At 39.8% G+C, this 23,429-nt stretch overlaps 1 protein-coding gene across 1 annotated transcript; it reads right to left on the bottom strand.

Moving 5' to 3' along the window:
- Nucleotides 1-3,955: 3,955 nt before the first annotated feature.
- Nucleotides 3,956-23,323, bottom strand: DPH5 (diphthamide biosynthesis 5). The gene is made up of 7 exons (XM_041483525.1): nucleotides 23,189-23,323; nucleotides 20,016-20,140; nucleotides 16,651-16,759; nucleotides 7,209-7,329; nucleotides 6,259-6,298; nucleotides 5,087-5,190; nucleotides 3,956-4,203 (listed from the first exon to the last, which is right to left on the bottom strand). The coding sequence occupies exons 1-7, from the start codon at nucleotides 23,321-23,323 to the stop codon at nucleotides 3,980-3,982; spliced, it is 858 nt and encodes a 285-aa protein (XP_041339459.1). The 3' UTR covers nucleotides 3,956-3,979.
- Between the last annotated feature and the right edge of the window lie 106 nt (nucleotides 23,324-23,429).

Below are 23,429 nucleotides of genomic sequence, written 5' to 3'. Positions count from 1 at the left end.
ACTCTTGTGCTTAGAACTGGAAACTGGGTGTAAAAAAAATGGCAGTACAAAGGCACCTATAATACTGGTTTTAATCTTTGCTGTCTCTTCCAGTCTTCAGATCCTTCCATTGCCATTTCCGATGCTGTTTGCTTTCCCTGGGAACACAGGCGCAGAGCGCCCTCCCAGCCGGCTGCATGTCCCACGTCTCTTTCCTGGCCTCCTGCCTGGCACTTTGTCAGGCTCTCTCCCTGCCCCACCTGGCAGTGCCAGGCCCAGAGTTCCTGACTGCAAGATGGAAGTTACACGGCACAGGGTGGGGTGCAGGAATCTGTTGAGCAGATTGGAGTGCTGCAGTTTAAGATACTCTGTGCATGTATGTTCAGAGAAGGTGATGAAAACCCGCTTGTGATTATAGGGTGGAGGTGCTGTTTTGTAGTGTGATGCATAGAGACTGCTGCTTGCTGGCTGCCAGCAGGACTTCCTCATTTTTTAAGAGTTACTATTACGGCTATTTGAGGCTGGAGAAGATCAACTGATATCACTTTATAGGCAAGCACCAGACAGATTCATTGCAATTGTGTCATGATCCAAGAGTAAGCTTTGGTTTAAGTGATCTTTACACCAGCACGTTTCAGGACTGACTGTTCCTGGACTTGTTGAAATGCTGTAGTGCTGCCCAAGTTGCTGAGCTTGGCCTCTATTTTAGCTTCTTAATGAAAAGACAACTGCTACTATTTGTTTCCAAGTGAGAACCTGGCAGAGTGGCTGTTTGTTTGATGGTGGTGATGGTGTTCTTTTAAATGCACATTTACGAAATTTTTAGTATGGAAAATGGAGTGAAAAAGCCTATAAGCCTGTTAAAATTACACAACAATTTTAATAACTTTTGATAATTGTTTCTGCTTATTATGATTTAGCTGATTGTTGGACGCATATGTTCAACTCTGAGTTTTCTAGCCAAGCAAGATAGCAATTCATTATGTTTAAACATTTACAGTAAGAAATATATCATTTGTTTGTCAAATATAATTGGGGATAGTGTAGGGAAGTCAGATTCAAAACAGACTAGCCTTTTTAGGCTTTCTGAAAAAGGGTAAGCATCACAAAATTCTACAAACACAGTGTATGACATGTTCAGTCAGTAACTGCAGTCACATGTAGTACGTCAGTAAACAAGGGACATCTGATATTTTTTTCACCTAAGGGGATACTTGCTCAGGTTTTAGAAGAGTACAAATCATGCAGTTGAAAGCAAAAGCGCAACTTTCCTTACCCTGAGAGCCAAAGCACCATTATTTGTGTTTTGCTGATTACTTAACACTGGCTGCTTATGTAACACTTTGCTATTGACACTTTATTGGAGATGCAAGGCAGGATTTAAACAAAGACTTGTGTGAATGACTGGCATCCAGAGATGGGTGAATGGCTACAGATCATGTGCTGAAACTCAGCTTCCTGGTATCCACTTCTGAATTTGGAATCAAGTTTTCAAAGTGTGGTTTTCTCATGTTTTCATGTAGCTGATATTTACTGTGGGGTTACTGGTCTGTCTTTGTGGGTTATTTTTTTCAGTGATTGAAACCAGTAACTTAAAACCCTATTGTTCAAAGACCAAGCCTGCAAACTGCATGATTTTTACCACACCTGCAAAAAAATAAGATAAAACAAATGTTACAGAGTGTCTGTATAAAAATGCCTCAGTGTTTTTTGGGCTAAATAACAGTAACTTCTCTTATGAATATGCACAGTAAGGACTGGTCCTTTATAGGCTAATCTGGTAAGTACACAGCTCTGGATAGACTGGCTCCTTTCATCGGGGGGGCCCTACAGAGAGCAGAGTTACTCGTGTGATTTGCTAAGCTAAGATGAAAAGTAAATAAACGACTTCGCTTTTTATGTAATAATCCCTACTAAAGCAAAAGTTCAGTTGCATCATTAGTAAAAACTGCTGACACTATTTTTACACAAAAATTGAAGCTGCTACTACTACTAAAATGGACCTTAGTGACTTAACATTCTTAATTTACTTTTTCTTAGAGATGTAAAGCTGGGTTTAAAGGTGAAGGAAAATTAATGGTTTCTCTTTTTTTGAAGTGTTTGAAGTGAACCTGTTCTGGGAATGTAAACAAGATACAAGAGGAGAGAATCTGCTGCTGAACTGCAGTTTTCCATCATCTGCACATAGCATGCAAACAAGTTGTAAAGTCCATGGCTTTTCTTTCGCAGTGCAGACTGCAGTTGCACAGTGCAGATTTTCAGTTGCATGCTTTTATAAAATGCAAACCCTTATCTTTCTTCATGACACAAAGTCTTTAAATACCAGTTCAGAGCAACAATTTTAGTTAATAATTAAACCCTGTCCTGTTTTCTCCAGCAGCCATTAGATTGCTATGATTCTTGATTATCCCACTACTTTAAGCAGGATTTTTTTTATATAATCTCTCTGATCCTCAATACTGACTCAGTAGCTAATTCCTCCTTTACACTTCCGTGAAAATCCTTATCTGGAGGTTGCTGAGGTTCCTTTTGGGATTTGTCCCCCGTTCAGGCTTTGTTGCACTGCCCATGCCTGTGGGCACTTCCTTGGCCAGACTCTGCTATAATGTGAAGCGATGCCAGCCATGCTGGGCCTGGCATGCGAAGACTGAGTCTTGCTGTGTGCAAATACTGCTCAACCTACTTATCTGTTTCAGTGAGCCACAAAAGGTTCCTGCCTATGTGGTAATTTGGCTGAAATAATGTGTAAAAAGAGCTGGGTATTTCACTTCCCATGTGCATTGGAGCCTCTCACATGTATGCTGGGATCTTGTACAAGAGTTAAGTGAATCACTACAGTATCTTGGCTGAAGTGTGAAATAATGTGAATGAAGCAATTGCCAAAATCATCCCTGGTAGCATACAGCATATTGCTTGCCTTTACCTTTACATTACAGGAAATATTCTTAGCAGTGAGCTTCAGTTCAGTAGCAAAGTGTGTCAAAGTACCTGTGAAGGGATCTGGCAGGTAACACAAGGCAGCTCACTAAAATTCTGAAGATGATGTATGATTTTGTTCTGGAATGCTAATGTTAGTAGCTTAGCCACGGCTTGTCCCAAGTGCAATATTAAGAAATTTTTTATGTAATCTTTTCTACTTGAATACAGTCTATATAAAATGTTAAATATCCTATATTGCTGAAAAGATATGGGATCAAATTTCTTTCCAATAAATCTTCAGTTTAAAAGAATAATGCATACAGGTCTGCTTTGTTTTCACCATACTGTGAAGAATAGTTGAAATAGCAACCATCATCATCTACAAACTGATTTTAAAGAGAATTCTTGCAGTCTGTTTGCTGAGACTTGGCTGGAGGTTAATTGTGGTTGCTGAAGTTGCGTCTAGCCCTTCATAAATGCTAGCATTAACATATGAAGAAATCCAGTTCTACTTTAAGTTGCAGTCTTCTGAACTAAGAAATTCTGTGCAGCTTCTCCCCCTTTCACCAGCTGTCCAAAGGGAAAGTTCTTGGTTTTCTTTGGTTTAGAGCATTCTCACCTGCCTGTATTTACTCTCCCAAGGCAAAGATGGACACAGACCTAACAGGTTTTGCACACTAATGTTTTCTGTTGGTAAGAGAACTCCTAAGTTTCTGCACAATTTAACATCTAATGCACTTAAACAATGCATGCAGTAGATTTGGTTAATGCACTACAGCAAGTGATGCCACACAGATACCTGGTACTCTTCTTATCCTAGTCAGCAGCCCAAGACTGGTGTGGATGTCAGTGATCTGAATCAAGGGTTTAGAAGTTTCTGGAAGTGTCTGCAGGGTAGAGTCTGATACCAGCAGGTGCAGTTTGCAGCCTCAGGTAAAAGCAGGTCTGTGTTCCTGCAGTGTTGTCCTCTGAAGCAATATAAAGTCTAACTACAGTTAGACAAGTCTTAAATAGTCGCAGCAATATTTCATGCTGTTATGCAATTGAAGATGGAATAAAAATGTAAATGCCTCATTTTTATTTAAGTAGTCCTTTGACATGCATTATTTTCAAAAGTGGAACTATCTACAGAGAACAGTTTAAGCATTTCCAATTCCAGAGGATGCATAGTGCCTGTAACAATTAAGGAATGTAGTGGAGCACCCAATTCCACAGTGGACATCTGCTGTAGAGTGCCTGAAGCAATCTTCTCATCCAGAGCACCAACACGAGCAAGGCCAACACAAATTGTGTTTTCGGTAATTTCTGTAGGAAAGAAGATGAAATGTTTAATTTATTAACTAATGATCCTATCATAAGGGGAAAAAGTACTCAAAATGCTTAAACCTTAACACTGCTTTCTTAAACCTCCAATTATTAAATTATTGGAGTGGCCTAGAAAGAAACTTGCTCTTCAAAGAAAATAAAACTTAAGGATGTTGATAAGGAAGAATTCGTTTAGGAATTGTGTTCACTTTGAGGGAACTGCTGCTTCTGATTCATTCTATGTAAAGGATATAATTAAGGGATTTTCATTTTAACAGTATTGAAGGAATAAACTTTTTAAATGAGGAGTAGACCTAGGTGAATTTGTTAGAAAAAAAATCTGTGACACAACTGCATCATCTTTATTAACTGCTATGCTTTTACCCTTGGTCTCAATAAACATTTCACAGTTTGCTCCTGACTAGTGTTAAGAATTCAAGGTGAAAATCACAGCTTTGCATCTTTGGGTTAACCTAGATTCCTCCTAGTGTTCACACAGAGCAGGGTGTGACCAGTCTAAGTAAAACAGCTGAGATTTTTTTGCAGCTTGACTGATCTTGACTGATCTAAAATGCTCAGAATCCTTCTGCTTCCTGCAACTCTAATGGCTCAAAGAGCTCATAGTTCCACATGGATAGAAACAGTGCAGGGTTTCCAGACTGAGGCTTTGACTGTAGCTCCAGGAGCCACCAGTGCACCTTCAGTGATGCTCACTGAACTGTGCTGGGCTCAATCTTGGCTAAATCCATCTCATGACTAGGATTTAAGGCAGCCCAAATCCACTGCAGAGCAGAATTCTGGGAGTCAGGGGAGGGGAGTTCAGAGGCTCATCAAAAGGTCTGACTGGAGAGGGTGGTAGCAGACAGAAGCAGTCCAATCATACCTGGGTTTTCTCCCTGGAGCCTTCTGTTTTGAATAATGGCAAGAAGCTGTTCTGCAGCTTGATTCACACTCATGTAACGTGGTGGCTCATAAATCTTTCTTCCTCTGCAGGGAAGGAAAAGCAGAGAAATTTCACATATAACCCATTTTGTTATCTCCAGCAATCTTACAGCTTATTTTAAGACCTCTAGACCAGCAGGTTGAACTTAAACAGGCCCAGGCTCTCATGCTGGGTCTTTTAGACAAGAGTGAAATTTTTAGAGAATACAGAAATCTGTTGTGCTCTCACCACACCTGTGAAACAGCTGGGCTCCAGCTGCCAGATCATTTAGATCCTAAAAGCAAATTCAGCTGCTAGAAGCAAGATGCAGGTTTTTGCAGCTACTCTTGAAGGATGCATTAGACTTAAATCCAAGGACATACAACTGTTTTTCTGTTAAATGCCCTGTAGACAGATGATTACAGACTAGAAATATATCCTTAAATGAAATGCTGCTTTCTTTGCCAACTGTGGATTCAGTCAAACAGATTTTATTTTGAAACTCCAGAATAAACAAACCTCAATGATACTGTGAGACTTCACAAATGTTAATTTAGACCAGTTACAGCATGTGTACAGAGGAGCCATTTATATTCACCACTGTGAAAACATACAGATTGCAGAGATGAGTAAGATGTGGCAAAAGCTTTTTGAATACAGTTAAACGAGCACAAGAGCATTTTCTGTATATTGCTTATTTAACTCTTTAAGAAGGGTGTTATGTATTCTGCACTTTGCACTGTACCAACCAGTGTACAAAGAATGAAATTAGAACACTGTTTAAGATATTAATCTGTTTCAGGAGGTGACAGAACAGTAGAGAAATAACACTTCATTCACCAAGAGGAAAGCCTATCCCTTTCTGACTTAGTGCTTCTCACAGGAACAGTTACAAAAAAGATCATGTTCTGCTGCAACTCCATTCAGTTACTGTAAAAAAAGCCAGGCCCTATTGCAAGGAACAAAAGAGTTTCACTTCTTGTAAGAAACAAAAGACAGTGGCCACCAAGAAGCATGAGAGAAGGCAGGTAAGTTCAGTATTAGACTATGGGTAAAGAACCTTTGTTCCTTGTATAAAAAAACCTTTGTAGGGGCAGTGTGTGTTTCTATGTATTATCAAAATGGTGACTCACTTAATGAGATTCTCCAGAGACTGCTCCTTCACTTTAATATCTGTAGAACAAAACACATTAAAACACAGCTTTCCTACAAACTTCCCACTTAGTTTTCTATGTAGGTGAAGCTTTAACAACATTTTAGCTATTATTAATATTATAATATTATATTTAGCTATTAGAATATGGATCACACTGTGCTGTTTCATCTGTTAGTTAATGTCAAAATCCTGTGACTTTATGCATGTGATTTTACCCAACAACAGGGAAATTTCACAGATTTCAGAGCTAAATAAAAATCCTGGTAAATATACGAATAGGCATATTTACCATAAGATAGTTAAGTACTAGCACATTTGAGCACACCAGTTCATTGGGACTACTCTTCAACTATGAGCACATTATGTCACAGAATGTAAAGCAGTCTGACTGCTCGACAGTGATTACATCACTGCCATGCAGGAACCTGACTTTCATTAGCACTTCCTTCCTGTCCCAATCAAAATTTAGAACAAGCTTCTGTTATGGGAAAATAAAAAGATTTGGGCAAAACTGAAATAGAGAAGGGGTCAGGTAGGTAAGACTCTGCACAGCTGCAATTTTATGAAACAAATTGACCATAATCTTTCCAAGAGGAATCCAGCTGGATTACCTGTACTCAAACACCCCTCCTCCCCCAAAACTGTCACAGAGAAAGCTGGATACCTTTTGAACCTTGAATAAGTATTCCTTGTTACATAATCAACTTCTAAACCAAAGTGACTCAGATGAAAGGGGTTAAAATGCAAAACCCCAAGACTGTAAGTGTCCAGTTTACCACACTGCTTCTACATCCATGAAGTCACTTTCAGTTCAAAAGTTTATCAGCACTAACCTTTTTAATGCCACATTTGCTTATCTGGTGATCTATTCAGTTGGGTAAACACTCAATATATAGACTAAAAGGCAGGAGAGTGGCTGCTGCTCACCAAGTAAGCACAGGGTGTGCATTCCATTCTGCCTGTTCTTCTCAATCTTGTCAAAGAAGCTCTCTGGCTTCCATGTATCTGTCCAGAACACTATGGAAACGGTTTCTCCAAAATTGTACAACTGTAAAACAGAGCAAATGCAATAACACACATGAGCAATAAGAAAAAATAAGAGCATGCAATAATGTTAAAGGCCATGTAATGAACTACCTGTAAAGTTTTTACTGGATTCACCTTTCCAAGGCAGAATTAGTAACTTTCTATTTCTACTTTCTATTGATACTCAATTCTGAAATCCTTTTAAAGGCAAAAACTTTGTAAGATTGGTGCCAAAATTATTATTTATTATTTCTTACTTTGGCTAAGGGTTTTTTATCTCTTACTTTGGTTAGGGTTAGACAGCTTGGAATAATGCTATAATTTAATGTTTTGATTCTGCTGATTTAAATGGCATTTTGCTGCAGATGGAAGCTCTAGCACGCAAAAGAAGTTACAGTCTAAGGAGATAGTGGATATGAAGATCTGAAGACAGATTGTGCAGGAAGCAGAGAGGTACAACATGGTTTATGCACATATGGAAAGAATATTGCTAGCAGATTCAATGTCAAGCATACTCACTGATTCTATTCTCAGCCTTAACACATTTATTACTGTAAGTCCCTCACCTTGGTGAAGACATTTGAAGCAATAGTCCTGCCAGTCATCTTTGGTGATGCAAAGTGAAAGTCATATGTAACTTAAGGCAGTATTTGGCTTGGAAATAGTTTTTACCCTGAAATAGGGGAATACCATGCATCAGTTTTGGTCTGTTTAGCTCTGGACTGGGGCCACCCCAGATGGATTTTTGCCAATATGCTGTCTGCTTAAGCCCACCAGAGAAACAACAGCCACATGGACTATCCTTCTCACTTTCTCTGTGGTCCTGGAAGGAAAAGCTGCTTTCCAAGCCCACAAAAGGAGACAAAGGCACTGTGTGTGCTTTGGCAGAGCACCCTGTATAGAAGCAACTCTGGCAGCCCTGTGCCATGTGGGGATTCCCCTATACATACTTCTGTTATTGTGGCATTAGGCTGTGGCTTTAACTCCTTTATGCTGGTAGAGCAGAACTTGAATGACAGCAGAAACATGTTTATTTTCAAAAGCTCAAATTTTAACTATTCATGCTGATAAAATTTATTCAAAGATTCCTGTAAGGTAACTGAAAACATTTCCTCTTTTAAGTATTTCATTCTAGCACAAGGACAAGAACATACCGGGTACATTTCACAACCTAAAGGTTCTTCCAGTAAAGTAAATACAGGTTGAACCAAATAAGTTGCTCCTGATGTAACTTTCCTGATGTTAGCTATTTCAAGGCTGTGTTCTAGAAAATGAAAAGAAAAATCAAACTATGCTTTGCCTATTTTTCATGTGGCTATCTAGAACTCATTCCCATTTTGTACTAAATCTGTAGAAAAACTATTAGTACAAGAAGTTTCTCTTTCTCCCCTTCACTGTTAGAGTATCTGGGAGCAAAATACCTTTAATCTCCTTGGTAGCATTCCTGCAGTCTTCCAGAAGTGCTGCAAAGTCTGATACCTACCTAAGTGCTCCCCATCAGCACCTGAAACCACTGCAACCACGTCCCTAAAGCAGCAGTCCTTGTTCAGGACAGAAAGTGGCCTCAATTAACCTTAAATCTTACCTTGGCCCTTTGGCATTTTGATAAACCAAGGAAGAAAAACTTTTACCTCTGCCCTTTAGGAAAGGAAAGGATATGCAGAAATGGGAAAAATGTTATTATCTAAGAGGTATTTTGTTGGGAATCAGAACTCCTAAACCACTCTGCTACATGTTAAGAATGAGTTGGACATTCAACTTTATACCATACAGTGCTAATTCTGATTGTTATAATTCTCTTTTCCATTACTCACTACAAAGATTCTCCATCCTCTTTGCCAACAAGAAGGTAAGCAAGCTATCCTTTTTCATAAAAGCCCTGCCAATCATTCACTAATCTGTCATTTGTTTACTGGGTTTTGCATTAATACTGAAGCCTGGGTGTCAAAAAAGAGTAAAATATTTTTGTCAGAAATTGCCTGTCTATTCAGTAGAAAAACCTTCAGAACACCTTCATGAAGAATTGATACCACAGAAAACTGTACTTCGTCTCAAAATAAATACACCTCTTTTCTCAGCATCTGGAAAGTACAGAAGTAGTTTCTACACCAATAAGATAGAGTAGGACATATTATATTAACCTCCTAGAAATGCTTTTGCAGTTTATACCCCTCTACTAACTAAACTTGTGAAGAACAGATTTCCTAGGATTAATGTGCACATACTTTAAATTACAGAGGGAGGAATACTGCTTTGCAAAGTCCCTGGTACACCATCAGCCTGAATGCTGAGGAACTGAAGTAGTAAGTGGGATACCTCTATTGTGCTTGAATACTTATAACCAATTACCTTACAAACACTTCCACTGACACAAACCAATATTTCTTTCTCATCCAGTATTGGTCTCTGCAGACGTGTGACATTTAAGCAAACATAGGAACTGCTCTTCACCAGGGCAAACCTGCATTAAGAAGGGCATGACTGTATCAGATCTTATATTTTAAATGCTCTCCCTGTACTTCATGCAGAATTCCATTTGTTCCCAATTTAGTTTCCTCTGCTGTGCTCTAATTTCCACCTTTTGAACTTGTGCATGAAGTATCTGACTCTCAAGAAAAGCCTTGCAGCAGAGAGAGCAATAAATGCCAAAAATTGCACTACTATCCTAAGGATTCAAGAATTACAGAAGACAGCAGGTCCACTAAAGACAAAACCCACTGAAATTAAAATGCTTTCTTTCCACCAATCATAAGAGGCTGCAGAGGGTCCCAAAATTCCAGGAATCATGCTTCTCACTGAAACAGAACTGTCTGACATGTTTGTTAACCAAGGAGTGTTACAACACAGCCACGGATTACTGCCATGCTTTGAGACTGTTCAGGAGTTCAATAAGATGATGAGCTGTGTGGATTTGCAGAGATCAGGGATCAGCTGTACAGTGGCTGGCACAGCTCTAAAGGGAGGCAACAGCAAATGAAATTTCACAGCCAACTTGTGTGTGCTGCGCTCTGCATGAAGCATGTGGGGTTTTAGGAGTGGGCAATGTGTGGTCTGTACAAGCCCAAACATCTCAGGCATCACACTTACACTGATGAGCAGGTTTGTTAGAGTGCCTGCATTCTGCTCATTCACAAAAGTGCCAGAATTTCAAAGGGGTGCAGTGAAATGGTTGGACAGATATTTCGTGTTTTCAGCTTGGAAACCAAACTCTTACCTTCTCCTCAATGCTCAAAAACATCACAGAAAAGTTTCAAAAGGACATTTTGAAAGACCTCTGTCTTTGGAAATAGCCCTTTCTCTGCACCCTCCCCCCCAAGTACTAACTGGCTTAAGAAAAACTCTGTGCACTGAAATTTTGCAATGCAACAGCTCAGGTCAGCAAAGGAAGCCAGCACTCTATTCTGAGGCAATGCCCTGCTGCTAGAGTTTTCTGCCTCACAGAATACTGCAGAAAGCTGTTCTTCAACTCACGGTTACATCACCTCAGAACAAGATATAACTTCCTATCTTATTTACACACATGATATGAAAGAATGATTGACAACTTTTGGTGCTTCTTTTCTGTCAGTATTTTAACCTTTATATTAATGCTATTTCTTATTTTACTTCTTTATACAAGCAGAATTGATTGCAAATTAAGAGGCCAGAATGAACTGTGAGAAAAAGTACCATGATCTCACCTTGGAAGGTGCAAGTGGAATTTCAATGCAGCTGCTGAGCTACTTTGTTAAAGACCAGTCTGAATGATATCAGATAACTTGAAACTGTCCTGATCAATTGTTCTCACTTGAAATCGTGGTGTGGTCAATAACCACAAAAATTTAGGGCATAAAAGACGGAACAAGCTGAAACTGAATAGGGAAATTAAAAAAGGAAGATCCACCATCCCCTCCAAAAAGTTCTAAAGCAAGCAGGAGAGAAGATGAAAAATAATATAAAGGTCAGTTGGCCAACAGCTGCAGAGAAACCAAGAAGTAAACATTTCAAAACACAGACATCTATTTTTACAGCATCTTTCCCAGAATTATTGCTGTATCAGCTTCAATGGTGACACAGCAATTTTCCACTTCTGAACCTATCTCCCTTCCTAACATTTCAAACAGCTTCAGAACTAGTCATATGTCTGGTACTTCCCAAAAAAAAGAGTTACTGCATTCTTCAGACCTGCCACCATACACAACCAAATACCTGAGACTCCATAGTGGTGAAATGCTACAGAGCCATATTCTGGTCACAGGTTACTGCAGACAGTTCTCACAGCACAGGTGAATTATGGAAATTCAGACTCTTCTCAGCCTAATCACAACCCACTGGTAGGAACTAAGAGGCTTTTTCTCCTAAGACTATTCCTCAATGGATTTAGAGACTGCAGAGTGCCTTGCATTATCCCAGGTTACTTCCAGACAGATCCCAATGGGCATACCCAGAAAAGCTAAGACATATTTTCTTTGTCTTTGTCATAGGGGTTCTGACATGATGCTATGCAATGTTCATCCTCAAAGATAAGGAACCTGAGTCAGGTTTTTCCCTTTATTCTCCCTAACCTGTTAACAACCCTCCAGACCACATACATCAAATTAAAGGGCTCCTGCTGTTCTTTGTATTATATTTTGTTGCTTGATAGCAGCTGAAGAAGTAGTGTGATCATCAACAAAGAGGAGTAAGAATCACTCAATCTTTGTTTTTGCTTGGAATTGGTCATATGAAACAACCACAAACCTAGCTCTAGCCCTTTACACTACCTTATTTAGTACCACAGACCTTGAGCAACTTCAAATGCCACTCATGAGAACCTCCACATGAAACTGAAATGTTTTACCATTCACATATATGTGGCTTTGACTCCTTTTTGTACTGCAAGCTAAGAGATCGTCCTAGCTGTCACAAAAACTTCCAGTCCCCTTAGTACATGCCAGACAGAAAGGAACTGTGAAGAAAACACATTTGGTTGATGAAAACCCACTCCACATAATTGCAGTCTTCAGAAGGCAGCTGTGACAAAATTCATAAAATCAGTTGAAGGGATGAGCACATTTTGCTTTGGCTGCCTCTTGGATCTGCTTAGGAAATAGCCACTCCACAAGCAGAACAAAATTCAGCTATCAAAATACTGAGAAAGCAAACTTGCATAGGAGAGGATTTGCCCCCAAGGTAATGTCACCTTATCTTTAAAAACCTTCTAAGATTCTTTCTGCCAATATCAAGAAATGTTTCCTTCCTGCCCTGAAGGTGACTTGGGTTACTAATATGAAACGAAGAAATCTCAAATAAAAAAAACCCCAAACCTGATTAAATAGATGTTTCTGGTTCATGTTTGCTGGTGACAAATGGCGCTAAGTTGGACAGCAATTTTGAGTAATGAAATAGTGTGAACAGCACTGATTTAACTTTTAATTGGCTTGAAAAACAAATGCCAACTTCTTAAAGGCTCAGAAGCTGTTAGTAACTGAAAAAACAATCAGTGATGGAAAACAGTTTAACAGTCAGTAATTTTGTGTAAAGTCCCCCCTATTAGAGCAGAGTGTTTTTGAAGATTAGTGCACACAGAGAGGGTGGGACTCAGAGGCTCCACTCCTGCAGCTACTACAGGGTTTCTATTTGACTATGAGCACAGAAATTAATGATAGCATCATTCAGCTTCTTTATCTTTAAGAACACTGGAAATGTACTCACCTGTTCAGCAAAAACTCAAAAATAACACAGTAAGCATTGCTTTTGCATGTAAGTGACCAGCTGCTAGCAAAAAGGCTATTTTCTATTTTATAACTGTAATTGTCTTACAAGAATTAAGAGGACTGCAAACAAAAAACCCGAGATGCGTCACTGAAAGAAACAAGGGCACATGCAGATGTTTGTTCTGAAGCTATTCAGCTGGAAAGTGGGTACATCTCAAAAGAAAGGCAGCTCTTTGCTGTAACATGTTTTTTTCCTAGCTACCCAACCAAATGCTTTCAAAACGAGCAACACCATTGAGAAATGAGCATCTCCTTTTAGCCTTTTATCTCATCCTGTGACTCGCCTCCAGCTTTGCACTTCAGTTCTCAATCCTCTTTCTTTATGTTAATGCCATGATCTCAAGCCATTTGAAGTTGCATCATTCCTTCACACGCACCACAGGTCAGCGTGATGCAGAATCTGTGTTTGACCACCAGCAGTTCTACCTCAAGCACACATTACCAGCACTGGGTCAGAGAGAATTCTGTCCTGAGAGCACCACTCTGACCAGTGACCTTCCCAAACCAACCCAGATGTCATGCATATTAGAAATGAAGGAGAAATACGGAAATTAGAGATCCTCATTTTCCTGCCTCTTTATTCTAGTGCTAAAAGCCTTAGCAATCAGCCCTATTCTGAAAAACTGAGAGTGAGCACAGGTACAGCCTGTGCTTCCTTGGCAGTGTCAGCAGATACCAAAGTGCCTGACTGTCCTCACTGGTGGTTGCTCCCCACTACAACAGGAGTCAGAGTGACAAACACACCCATGTGGCAGACTCCATACAAGGGAGGTGAACCTGCAGAGAACATGCTAAGAGGCACTGACATAGGAGCACAATTCTTGGCTTCTCTTCCATTCATTTGTTTTTAAGGGAAAACAGCTTCTTCAGCCTTGGAAAGAAAGTATCTGTTACAGTGAAGTACAGCAAAAACAGTGTAAAAGAGAGAAGCACAGCACATCACAGAGCCTTATGCCCAATCAGACTACCACTTTGCTAAGTTATACTATCCCCGCACAGTTTATCACACTGTGAGAGCTTCCAAGAAGTTTAATTTTCAAAATTAAAACCCCACTCTTTTTTTCAGTATTCCAAAACAGCTTCACTAATTCTGTTAAATGAGGAGGACAGTTAAAAAAAAGGATTTGAAAATAGATATGAACCCCTCTTCATTATTTGGCAAGATCTACAACTATGGAATGAAGGTAACAAACCATCACTGATGCTGTACCAACTTCAATAAATCACTGTACAGGAAAACTGCACAGTACCAGAATGTTGTTGGCTGCACAGAAACATTGCTCTGATGACCAGAGATGTTCTTTTGTGACCAGACTGTGCTGTAGCTGCATTTCAGATGGCCTAATCAGCAGTTACAGCTCGCTATGCACATGGCTCTCTGAACGGCGTATAAAGGTGTTTCCTGTTTTTCTCTACTAAGAAAGAGAGGGTTTGTATCACAATCAGATTAAAACAAGAAAAAAAGCAAAGCCTTTTCTGTGGTGAAGCAAAAGAGGAATCCCTCCTATACTTGACAGGAACTTTACAATTTGAGACACAATAACTCCAAAATTAAATTGATAGCAGGAGACAGCCATGGAATGTAAAGGTTTTGAAAGAAATTATAAACTTCCAACACAACTCTAGTTAATCAAAGGCTGCTTTTTTGTAAGATACACCTCACTTGCTGTTTATGCCAGTAAGGAGCAATCAAGACTTAAATATCCAACTGGTTATATTCTGCCTGGTAATGCAATTACTATTTCCTAAAACGCCTTATATGACAACAGGAATGTGGACTTAGGAGAAGGCTGTCCCTCCCAAGCCAGAATGGAAAAGGGGACTAATGCCAGACTGAATAACATCACATTTCCTTTATGGTCTGCTCCCTTCAGCAAGGGATAAGGAAATAGCAATCTAATCTCCAAAACTCTGCATATGTGAATAACCTTATGCACTGTTTATAGTCACGTTAGGTTTCTGGTCTTTTTTTCAATTAACCTAAAAGCTGTACACTGCTCCTTCCTATGCCTGGCTGAACTGTGGGGGAAGCAAACTTTCGGAAAACTTAAAAATCTCTTTGGGCCTTGCATCTTCCTTCCTATGTAAGAATGTAAGAGAATAGTAAAAAAGAGAGCAAGTAGTAGAAACTACTTGTCAACAGTGTGACAGCAGAAGCAAACTTTGCACCACCATCAAGGCAAAAGGGGAAGGGTGAGCCCCAACCACAAGTCTTGTTTTACCCACCCCTGTAAGTGCAGTCATGCAACAGCTGCTGTCTGCTATGTCTATACATGCAGATTTTAGACACCAAGAAGCCTATTTCCTTTCTGAAACATAATTTTGCCCAAGTCTTGCAGCAATAGGCAGGTGTCATTAAGAAGGTGCTCACAAGAAGAATTATAAAGAGTGTGAATGCTGTGCAGCATTCCCTTTAGCATTAGCTAACAGGAGAGGTGTCACTGCATTGGTCTAGAGCCAGGTCAGACAAGGTGCTCAGATTTCTAATCAAAGCCAAAGACAATACCCAAACTCATTGACACAGATTTCCTGCTGTTGGCCAGCATTACTATTTGAATGGAGTTTGGAGTACTGGAGTTAGTCAGTGGAAATTTGAATGTACCAGGTGTTTGCCGAAATTAAAATAAATTGTGTTCTTCTGTGTACTGCTAGGAAGGAATTCCTTCTTCAGTGATGGAAAGTTATTGTTTAAACCCCCAACTTGTCTGTAGTACATTTACACTCCTGTGCTTGCTTTTGGCATTTGTAAAGTGGGAACTTGGTTTTGGGGTCCCATGCACAGGGAACCATTCTGAACCTTGAGAGGGCAGGTTCTATGTTAAAGAGTTGAATGAAAACAAGAGGGGGAAGCTTCATCTAATTTATATGTGATTAGTTATGATTTATACACTGCCACAATATCTTTCATACAGTAAAAGTAATAGGCGTATTACTTTTTTACGCGTATTACCTTGCGTAAAAGGAAGTATTTTCCTGGGGAACACTAGACCTTTTTTACTTTACCCATTCAAGATGCACAAAAACTATCATTTGTTTTACTAGTCCTTGGCTATGCAAATCCCTCCTCCCTAATCAGATGGGCAGAAAGTAGAGACAGATCAAATTTATTAGAAAAAGAGTGCCTCCTATTCAAGACTTTGGAATTATGATCTGAGTTGAAGATATATATATATAGGCTTGTGCATGTATTTCTTATATGACAAGATCAGCATAGTTCTCTACATGATAACAACCCTATTTAAGAATAAACTTATCAGGTATTACCTGATACCTGATTTTACCATCAGTAGTAGAAGGAAGCCAACATAAGCAAAGCTTTATCTGTAAAATAACTTTAAATACCAAAGGCTCCTGGGGCAGAAGGAAGTTAGAAAACAGAAAAGAACAGAAGTGTTACTATTCATTTTCATGTGAGCTCATCAAAAAGGGCTTTTGCTGACATGTGGCATGCTAAAAGGAAGAATTAACAAATTCTAACATTATGTGTACAGTTGGTACAGATCTTCAAAGCTGGGATTGCAACATGCACTGCCACAGCAGTAGAAGAGCTCACTAATTCTAAGCTTAGCAGTTGGGAAACAACATATATGCATATCCAAAACTATTACCTGTAAACCACTGCAGCCCACTGCATTCATTATTGAAGCATTATGAATGACCTTGTAAGGAATCCCCAGTTTTACTGCACGTAGCACTAAATCACTGTGTGTTGTGGCCCTGTGGTAAGAAAAGGAAGGAATTAAACAATGAAAACATGCTGTTACCAAGTGTTACTATCACTATAGTTTGTTTTGAAATAAAATTAAATCCTTCACAACAAGGACAATGCAGAGGTGGAAAAATGGCAACAATATCCTAGTGGTTACAGGAAAATAAACACTCCAGTAAGGCTTCCATATGTCATCTTCCTCAGCTGAAATGCCAGGCATCCTCAGTATGGTACAGCTCTTTGCAGTTTTCTGTCATCATTAGAACTGTAACACTATTACAATGTTACTTTATAAAGTACCCTTGGCAAGTATTTGAAAAGGGAAGTTCCATGTATCCTTTGTCTTCTGCAGGTGTCTGTTGAATATGCATTGAACTGTAAAGGCCAACTCTGTTTTACACAAACTTCCACAAAACTCCAGGATTTCGTTACTGGCTGCACAGCCAGGCCCTCTCCCATCAGCACCAGTGTGTGCCAGGAAAGCCCCACACTCAGACAAGAACTCTGAACAGACAGAGGTGAACTGCACATTTACTTAGAAAACACATCCTTAGACTGAATCAATTTTTCTACTGTTTAATCCAGGTTACTCAAATTAACAATGCCTAAATCTGAGTGATAAAGCTTATTCTGAAAGAGTTAAGAATATTGAAGCTTCAAACAGAGTTAAGTTCAGCTCCAGGTCTAAGGCTCAATAAACGCATTGCAGTGATTGACAGCTTGCAAGAATACTAGTTTGCAGTTAAGCAGTTGAGATCAGAGCCTTTCTAAAATGGTTAGTACATATAGATTAAGCAAATCTTTGAACTGCAACAATGTTTACATATGTATTTTGCTTGTATGTATGCTTATATGTATGTGAAATATGAAAATGCACCTACCCCTTGCCTAAATTCATCTCACCTGATCAATGACCTTAGACATTTCATTCCCAAGATGAGACCACACATTTCTGTGTAGCCATTGCAAACAAGGAAGGAAAGAAATAACATATGGCCATCAGAACAGTGAACTAGGAAAATTGTTTTCACCCTGGCCTTGTTCAGTTACTCTAACAGAATTCCCCTGGTTCTAGCCTGATAATTTTGGTGCTGTGTGTCTGACCAGCACCCAATCAGCAGATCAGGTGCTTTAGACTGGAACACAAATGTGACAGCAGCTGGCAAGGCTGTAAAGATCAATATTTTATTAAAAAATCAATTTCAGTGGAAGAAAAAAAAAATGAGGAACGTGAATCTGGGAAATCTGACACCCTTATACAAACAGGCTCCCAGACCTAGGAGAAGGCAGTAAAATGATCTGAACCAATACTTTAGTTACTATGCTAACATTGCTCCTGACTTCCAGAAGCAAAGGTGATTCAAGAATGTTTGCTCTAAGAGAAGAGGAGACTGGTTTTACAGCCTTGTGTTATTATTCCCTGCATATACAAAGGACAAGGAGCACTGGAGGATTTTGTGGTTATGCTAATACCGACCAAGGGATCAGCTGGCTTTATTCACTGAAATTTGCTCCAGCCAGTATTTTTTTTCTCCCAGTAGATCTGTCTATAATGACTGTAGCTAAAGGCAGAAGTGCCCTCATCGGCACTCAGCTAATACCAGGGAAAGTCTCATGGAGTCATCCCTCCACAGCCAAAACTACAGCAGTATTTTCTGTCACTGATACAGAGGTTAAGTTTTATGGGTAGTAATATGAATGTTAACACCAGCCTAGAGTGTTGGACTTTCCATTGTACTACTGAAGTTGTCAGGTTCTTGTAGCACATCCATCCATGGGTGTAACCACACACAGATAAAAACTTGCAGTGAGGATGACATGGCACAGTTTGCTTTATCACTTTAACCATTAACCACCAACACATGGCATCTTCTGTGGCTGCCAGTTACTCTGCTCACCTGCAAATATACTTGACAATCTGTGATCAGCTGCAAGTGGCTTCTGTCCTCCGCTCTGGCCTCTCTTAGGACAGAAACATTGAGTACTCTGTCCTAGTAACCTCACAAGCCCCTAAATCCTTATGGTTCTTTGTGAGCCTAGGAGCAGTTCTAGCTGCAATACTGAGAGCTAAGAACATAAACATTTAGAGAGAAGCAACTCATTCAAAAAGGGGAGTTTTTAACAATAACGTAGTATGTTAACCAGAACTGAAGTATTTTGACATTGAAACTAATTATAACTGAGGCAGATCAGAATACTGCTTACAAGTAGCAGCTACATTTCAAACCATGTAGTTTTTTTTCTTCATCTTGTGTACTTGTATCAGTCACTGGATCAGAGCACAAGGGTACAGGTAACATGGCTCTACACTCTGCACAAATCCTAGTTTGAATGTAAATGTGACTGCAAGTATAATCAATATTTCTGAAATACAGGGTCATCTGCCCATAATTAGTTTAATATAATAGTCTATTGCCAATTGTCTTCAACCTGTATTTACATAAATTATCAGCTTTTGACAGATGTGCACATTGCTCCTTTTATCATAAACTCCATTTTTTCCCTCACAAATAAAGTTCTCAGATTTCATTTTTCTTGTGCCCCTTAACACTGTGGTATAAATCTTACATCCCCAGCTGGAGATGAAAAGCTCTTCTGCATGGCTTGACATTACAGATTGATGATGCCTGACCAAAGAGACAGAAGGAGATCCTTCTGTTCATAGAAAAAACCTATACTTTCCAGCAGGAAAAAAAGCGGAAACAAAAGGCATAATAAACCAACAGGACATGACATTTATAATGATATAAGTGATTTTACAAACTAGCACATATTAAAGCAGATTATACAACCAATAATCTGGATTGATTCTAAAACAACTGAGTATGAAAGCTGCAGTTTGTAAGTGTAAATAGCAACTAAAAGAATTCTCTCCCCAAAATAGCACATTTCTTATTTATGTGATAACCTAGAATTTCTTCTGTTAGCAGACAAATCAGGAGGCAAAGCATTCGTTATAAAAGGTAGCACAGAGAATAAAATGATAACGAATTAAATTATAAATATCTGCTGAAGGAAAAATTCATACATCCTGGAGGGTCCACATTCCTATCTATAATGGACATCTGGGCAAGGAAACTGCAAAGCAAGATAAAGTGTAGACAACTGTATCTATACTTTTAATACAATAATGAATATACAGACATAAAAAGTGTTTCTGTTCTGAAAATCAGTTCCCTCAAAAATAACTACAGTTACACAGTTGGCTTCTTCCTATTGAAAAAAGAGTGATGAAGCTATAATTAAAATGTTGCTCTGTCTTACCCAAAAGGATCACCAACCACAAGAAATGCGACATCACAAACATCAGCTTCTTTTAAAAGGCTATCTGCTTCTTGTTCCACCATTTCTCGGTCAGCCAAAATCAATTCTTTTCCATAAAACTCTTCCTAGAAATTGAAATTAATAATAAACATTAAAATAAGACACTCAGGAATGTTTTTGTATGTCTCTGGGTGCTCACTCAGGAGCACAGCCAATGGACACTGGAATAGGTAACTTCATTATTCTCCCCAGCAGCCTGCCCCATGTCTTGGAGAACCTCACTTCTGCTTGCAAGAACACCTGACCTTTCCATAGAGCAGCTCCTGAGCTGACAAAAATTAGTGAATGTGAACTTTATCCTGATACTGACTTGGAGTTCCATGCCTTTTGTGTCAGTTGAGGAGCTGCACCTAAAGCAGCTCAGTCCCACCTGCACTGAGGGTCCCTGGGTGGACTCCGGGCAGAATTAATTTAACTTGCTGCTGTAGGGCATCCCCTCTTCCAGCCTGAGCCTAGCTCTCAGGCTGCTTACAATACTGGCACCAAACCAGGTACAAATACCACACTAGCTGCACCACAACCTGTTCTCTCAGATTTTTCCTTAGTACATTTTAGCTAACCACATCTAAGGAATGACTTCATATTAATCCTTCGTCTTGAGTTCTCTTTAAGAAGTACTTTACCAAGTATACAGGTAAACACGTATTTGATCCTGTCCTTAATTTTTCTTCAGCAGCTCAGTAATCATTGTGTCTCTTTGTACATTTTAAATGCCTTTATTTCCAGATTCAACTTCACACATGTAAATGAAACTTCAGTTAGTTCTAGAACATGTTTTCTGATCATGCTGAAAACATCTGCCATGTTGTGTCACAATGAGTTTTACATGCTCTTTACATGATTAAAGTTTTTTTCCTGGGCAAAGACCAAGAAAGGTGGTTTTGTTCTAAGTAGTAGAAGTTCTAAGCAAATTTGTGTGGTATTATGAATATTAATAAATAGATAAAGCCACTGAAGTCAGTTATCACCCAGAAAGGTTTTCCTCTGACTTCTGTGACTTCTTTGCCCACACAGAACAGTGAATTGACAAGAGAACTGTAAGACCTGTACAGAAGCAGAGTGGTGCTTCCATAAAAAAATCCATAGTGAGAGTAATAGGTATGGGATCTCTGTTACCAGACTACATGCCCTTCCCTGACTAGGAGTTCCTGCCTATTTTTGAGTAGGTTTTCCTAACTGTATAAAATCTTTTCCTCGTGAAACAGACATCAGCAGGAGGGCAGCTGGACTGTAGAGCAGAGCACTCCACAGCACCACACATCCCTCCCGTGGGCTGCCACTGCACCAGGCTGGCTTGGGCCCAACACTGTGAGCAAATGCACACTCCAGAACAGATTGGGTGCAGCCCCAGGAACACATCTTTCACTTTGGCTTCATCCAACGGAATCTATTTGCATGCCTTGAGACTGCTCCACAATGCTAATCAAAGCGTGCTAAGTAGAGAATATATATAAAGTAAAATGTAGACTCACTGGGAGGTCACTGGGTCCAAACAGTTCTTTCCCCAAACTCAGGGCCAATTTGGATGGCCAACATCAAATGACTTTTAATATACATTTTAGGCCATCCCAATAAACAAGCAAGTCTTGTCATTTGAATTTTATGACCTGATTTTAATACCATCAACAGAGAAGGATTTCTGGGAAGTCTCTGCAAGCATCTGCTCTTGACTTCTTGAGAGTTTTCCTCTAACTTTTCATGGTGCTTAGGAGAGAATGACCTTCAGATTAGTAAATAAACTATTCAGCATTGACACTTGTATGGAATCCAGGCTGTATTATAAACACTTGGTTATTTACTCCTATATTCCCTCTTAGGTGTTTTAGGTAAGACAACATTTTTACTTTGTTTTTATTTATCTTTTTATCTCATCTTTGGCATTTCAAGGTTTGTAAAAGACTTAAAACAGTAAGACATATAGGACAAAAAACCCAAAATAACCAGATCAAAAGCTGTCAGCATTGTCCTATTATTCAGTGTTTTATTTTCAGATGGATAGGAATCCCTTCATTTTTCTATTCATAGCAAACGCTCATTTTGAAAAGTAAAAATCTCCAAGTAATCCTTTCCATTTAGCAGTTTTCCAACTATCAAAAAACCACAAAGAAGAACATTTTGTTTTGAATGGACTGACTACAATTTAGACTGCCTCAGTGTACTGAAAAGAAACATAAACCACAGAGCACATCTTCACACGGCAGATAAACCAGAGATGCTCCAAATATTCTAGCCTACCTTGGTATGGATATATGGAAACCATGTAATGCTGATTACAAGCTATAGGTCCCACATGCTCTATGCATCTGCAGCTCTGCATACAGGTACATTACGGCCATATAGCAGCAAGGCCCAGACAGCACCAGCTTATGCAGAGGCAAGATCTCTGGTCTGTGGGCAGCTATGCTATTTTTTGGTATTATTTCAGCATTAAACTTCATCTTTCTGTGACCATCTATGAACTCCTCAGAGTTACAATTTTCACAATTTTACTACCCTTGTCTTCCATGAGGTGTGTTTACTAACCAAAACTTTATCTCCATGTTGTCCAACAGCCCATCTCTGACTGAAGTGTGCCTGTTCTGGGAATCCTCACGTGGTGAGGCAGCTTGGCTCACGTGGAAATGTGACACAATGAAACTGCTATTCCCAGCAGGCATGCCATAACACCTCAGGCTGATACAGAGGTGCAGGGTTGCAAAACATCTGTTTTTCTACGTTTTTTTTGTGTTACTTTTGGGGTTTTTTTTTTTTTTTTTTTTTTTGGTTTGGTTTTTTTGGTTGGTTTTTTTTCTTTTTTTTTTTTTTTTTGTTTTTTGTTTTTAGACAGATTAGACGCTTTCTAACCAAGTCCTCCAGTAACTCAAGTTTTGCACATATTGGTAGGTTTTGAGATGAAAACTAGTGCCAACAGCTGTAGGAAGGAACATTTTATTTTTGCCGCAGTCTTCTTGCAAGGTAGCAAAACAATTTCTCCTAGAAAACGCGGTATGTGAAGGTGACGAACATGGTTCTCCCGAGAGCGGGCACCGCTCATTTCTCCCACGGCCCCCCCAGCCCCAGCACGCCCGCGGCTCCCTGGCACGACAGGCCCCGGGCCCTGCGGCCGGACCTACCAGCGCTTCCTTGCCCACGGTGAGCACGGACGTGTAGGCCTCCAGGTACACCCTGCGGCAGCGCCGCACGGCCTCCAGCCCCTTCACCGTGATGTCCTTGGCATCCCCCAGGCCCAGCCCCACCAGGTACAGCATGCTCGGGAGCGCCCGGCCGCCACCTGCCTCACGAGGGAAACGGAAGCGGGCTCAGCCGGGGCGCCGCACGCCACACAGCTCGCCGGGACCCGGCCCCAGGTCCGGG

The sequence above is a fragment of the Pyrgilauda ruficollis genome, unplaced genomic scaffold (genome assembly GCF_017590135.1).
Source record: "Pyrgilauda ruficollis isolate IOZ18807 unplaced genomic scaffold, ASM1759013v1 scaffold6, whole genome shotgun sequence".
Classification (NCBI taxonomy): domain Eukaryota; kingdom Metazoa; phylum Chordata; class Aves; order Passeriformes; family Passeridae; genus Pyrgilauda; species Pyrgilauda ruficollis.
Note: the sequence above shows the minus strand (reverse complement) of the source record. Positions and strands in the feature narration are given on the sequence as shown.

Excerpts from the sequence above, each read along its gene's own strand:
- DPH5 (XM_041483525.1), bottom strand. The coding sequence starts at position 23,323 with ATGCTGTACCTGGTGGGGCTGGGCCTGGGGGATGCCAAGGACATCACG. Across the intron at positions 20,141-23,188 it reads CCGTGGGCAAGGAAGCGCTG|GAAGAGTTTTATGGAAAAGA; the intron begins GTAGGTCCGGCC and ends TTCAATTTCTAG. Across the intron at positions 7,330-16,650 it reads TGGGCTGCAGTGGTTTACAG|TTGTACAATTTTGGAGAAAC; the intron begins GTAATAGTTTTG and ends TCTGTTTTACAG.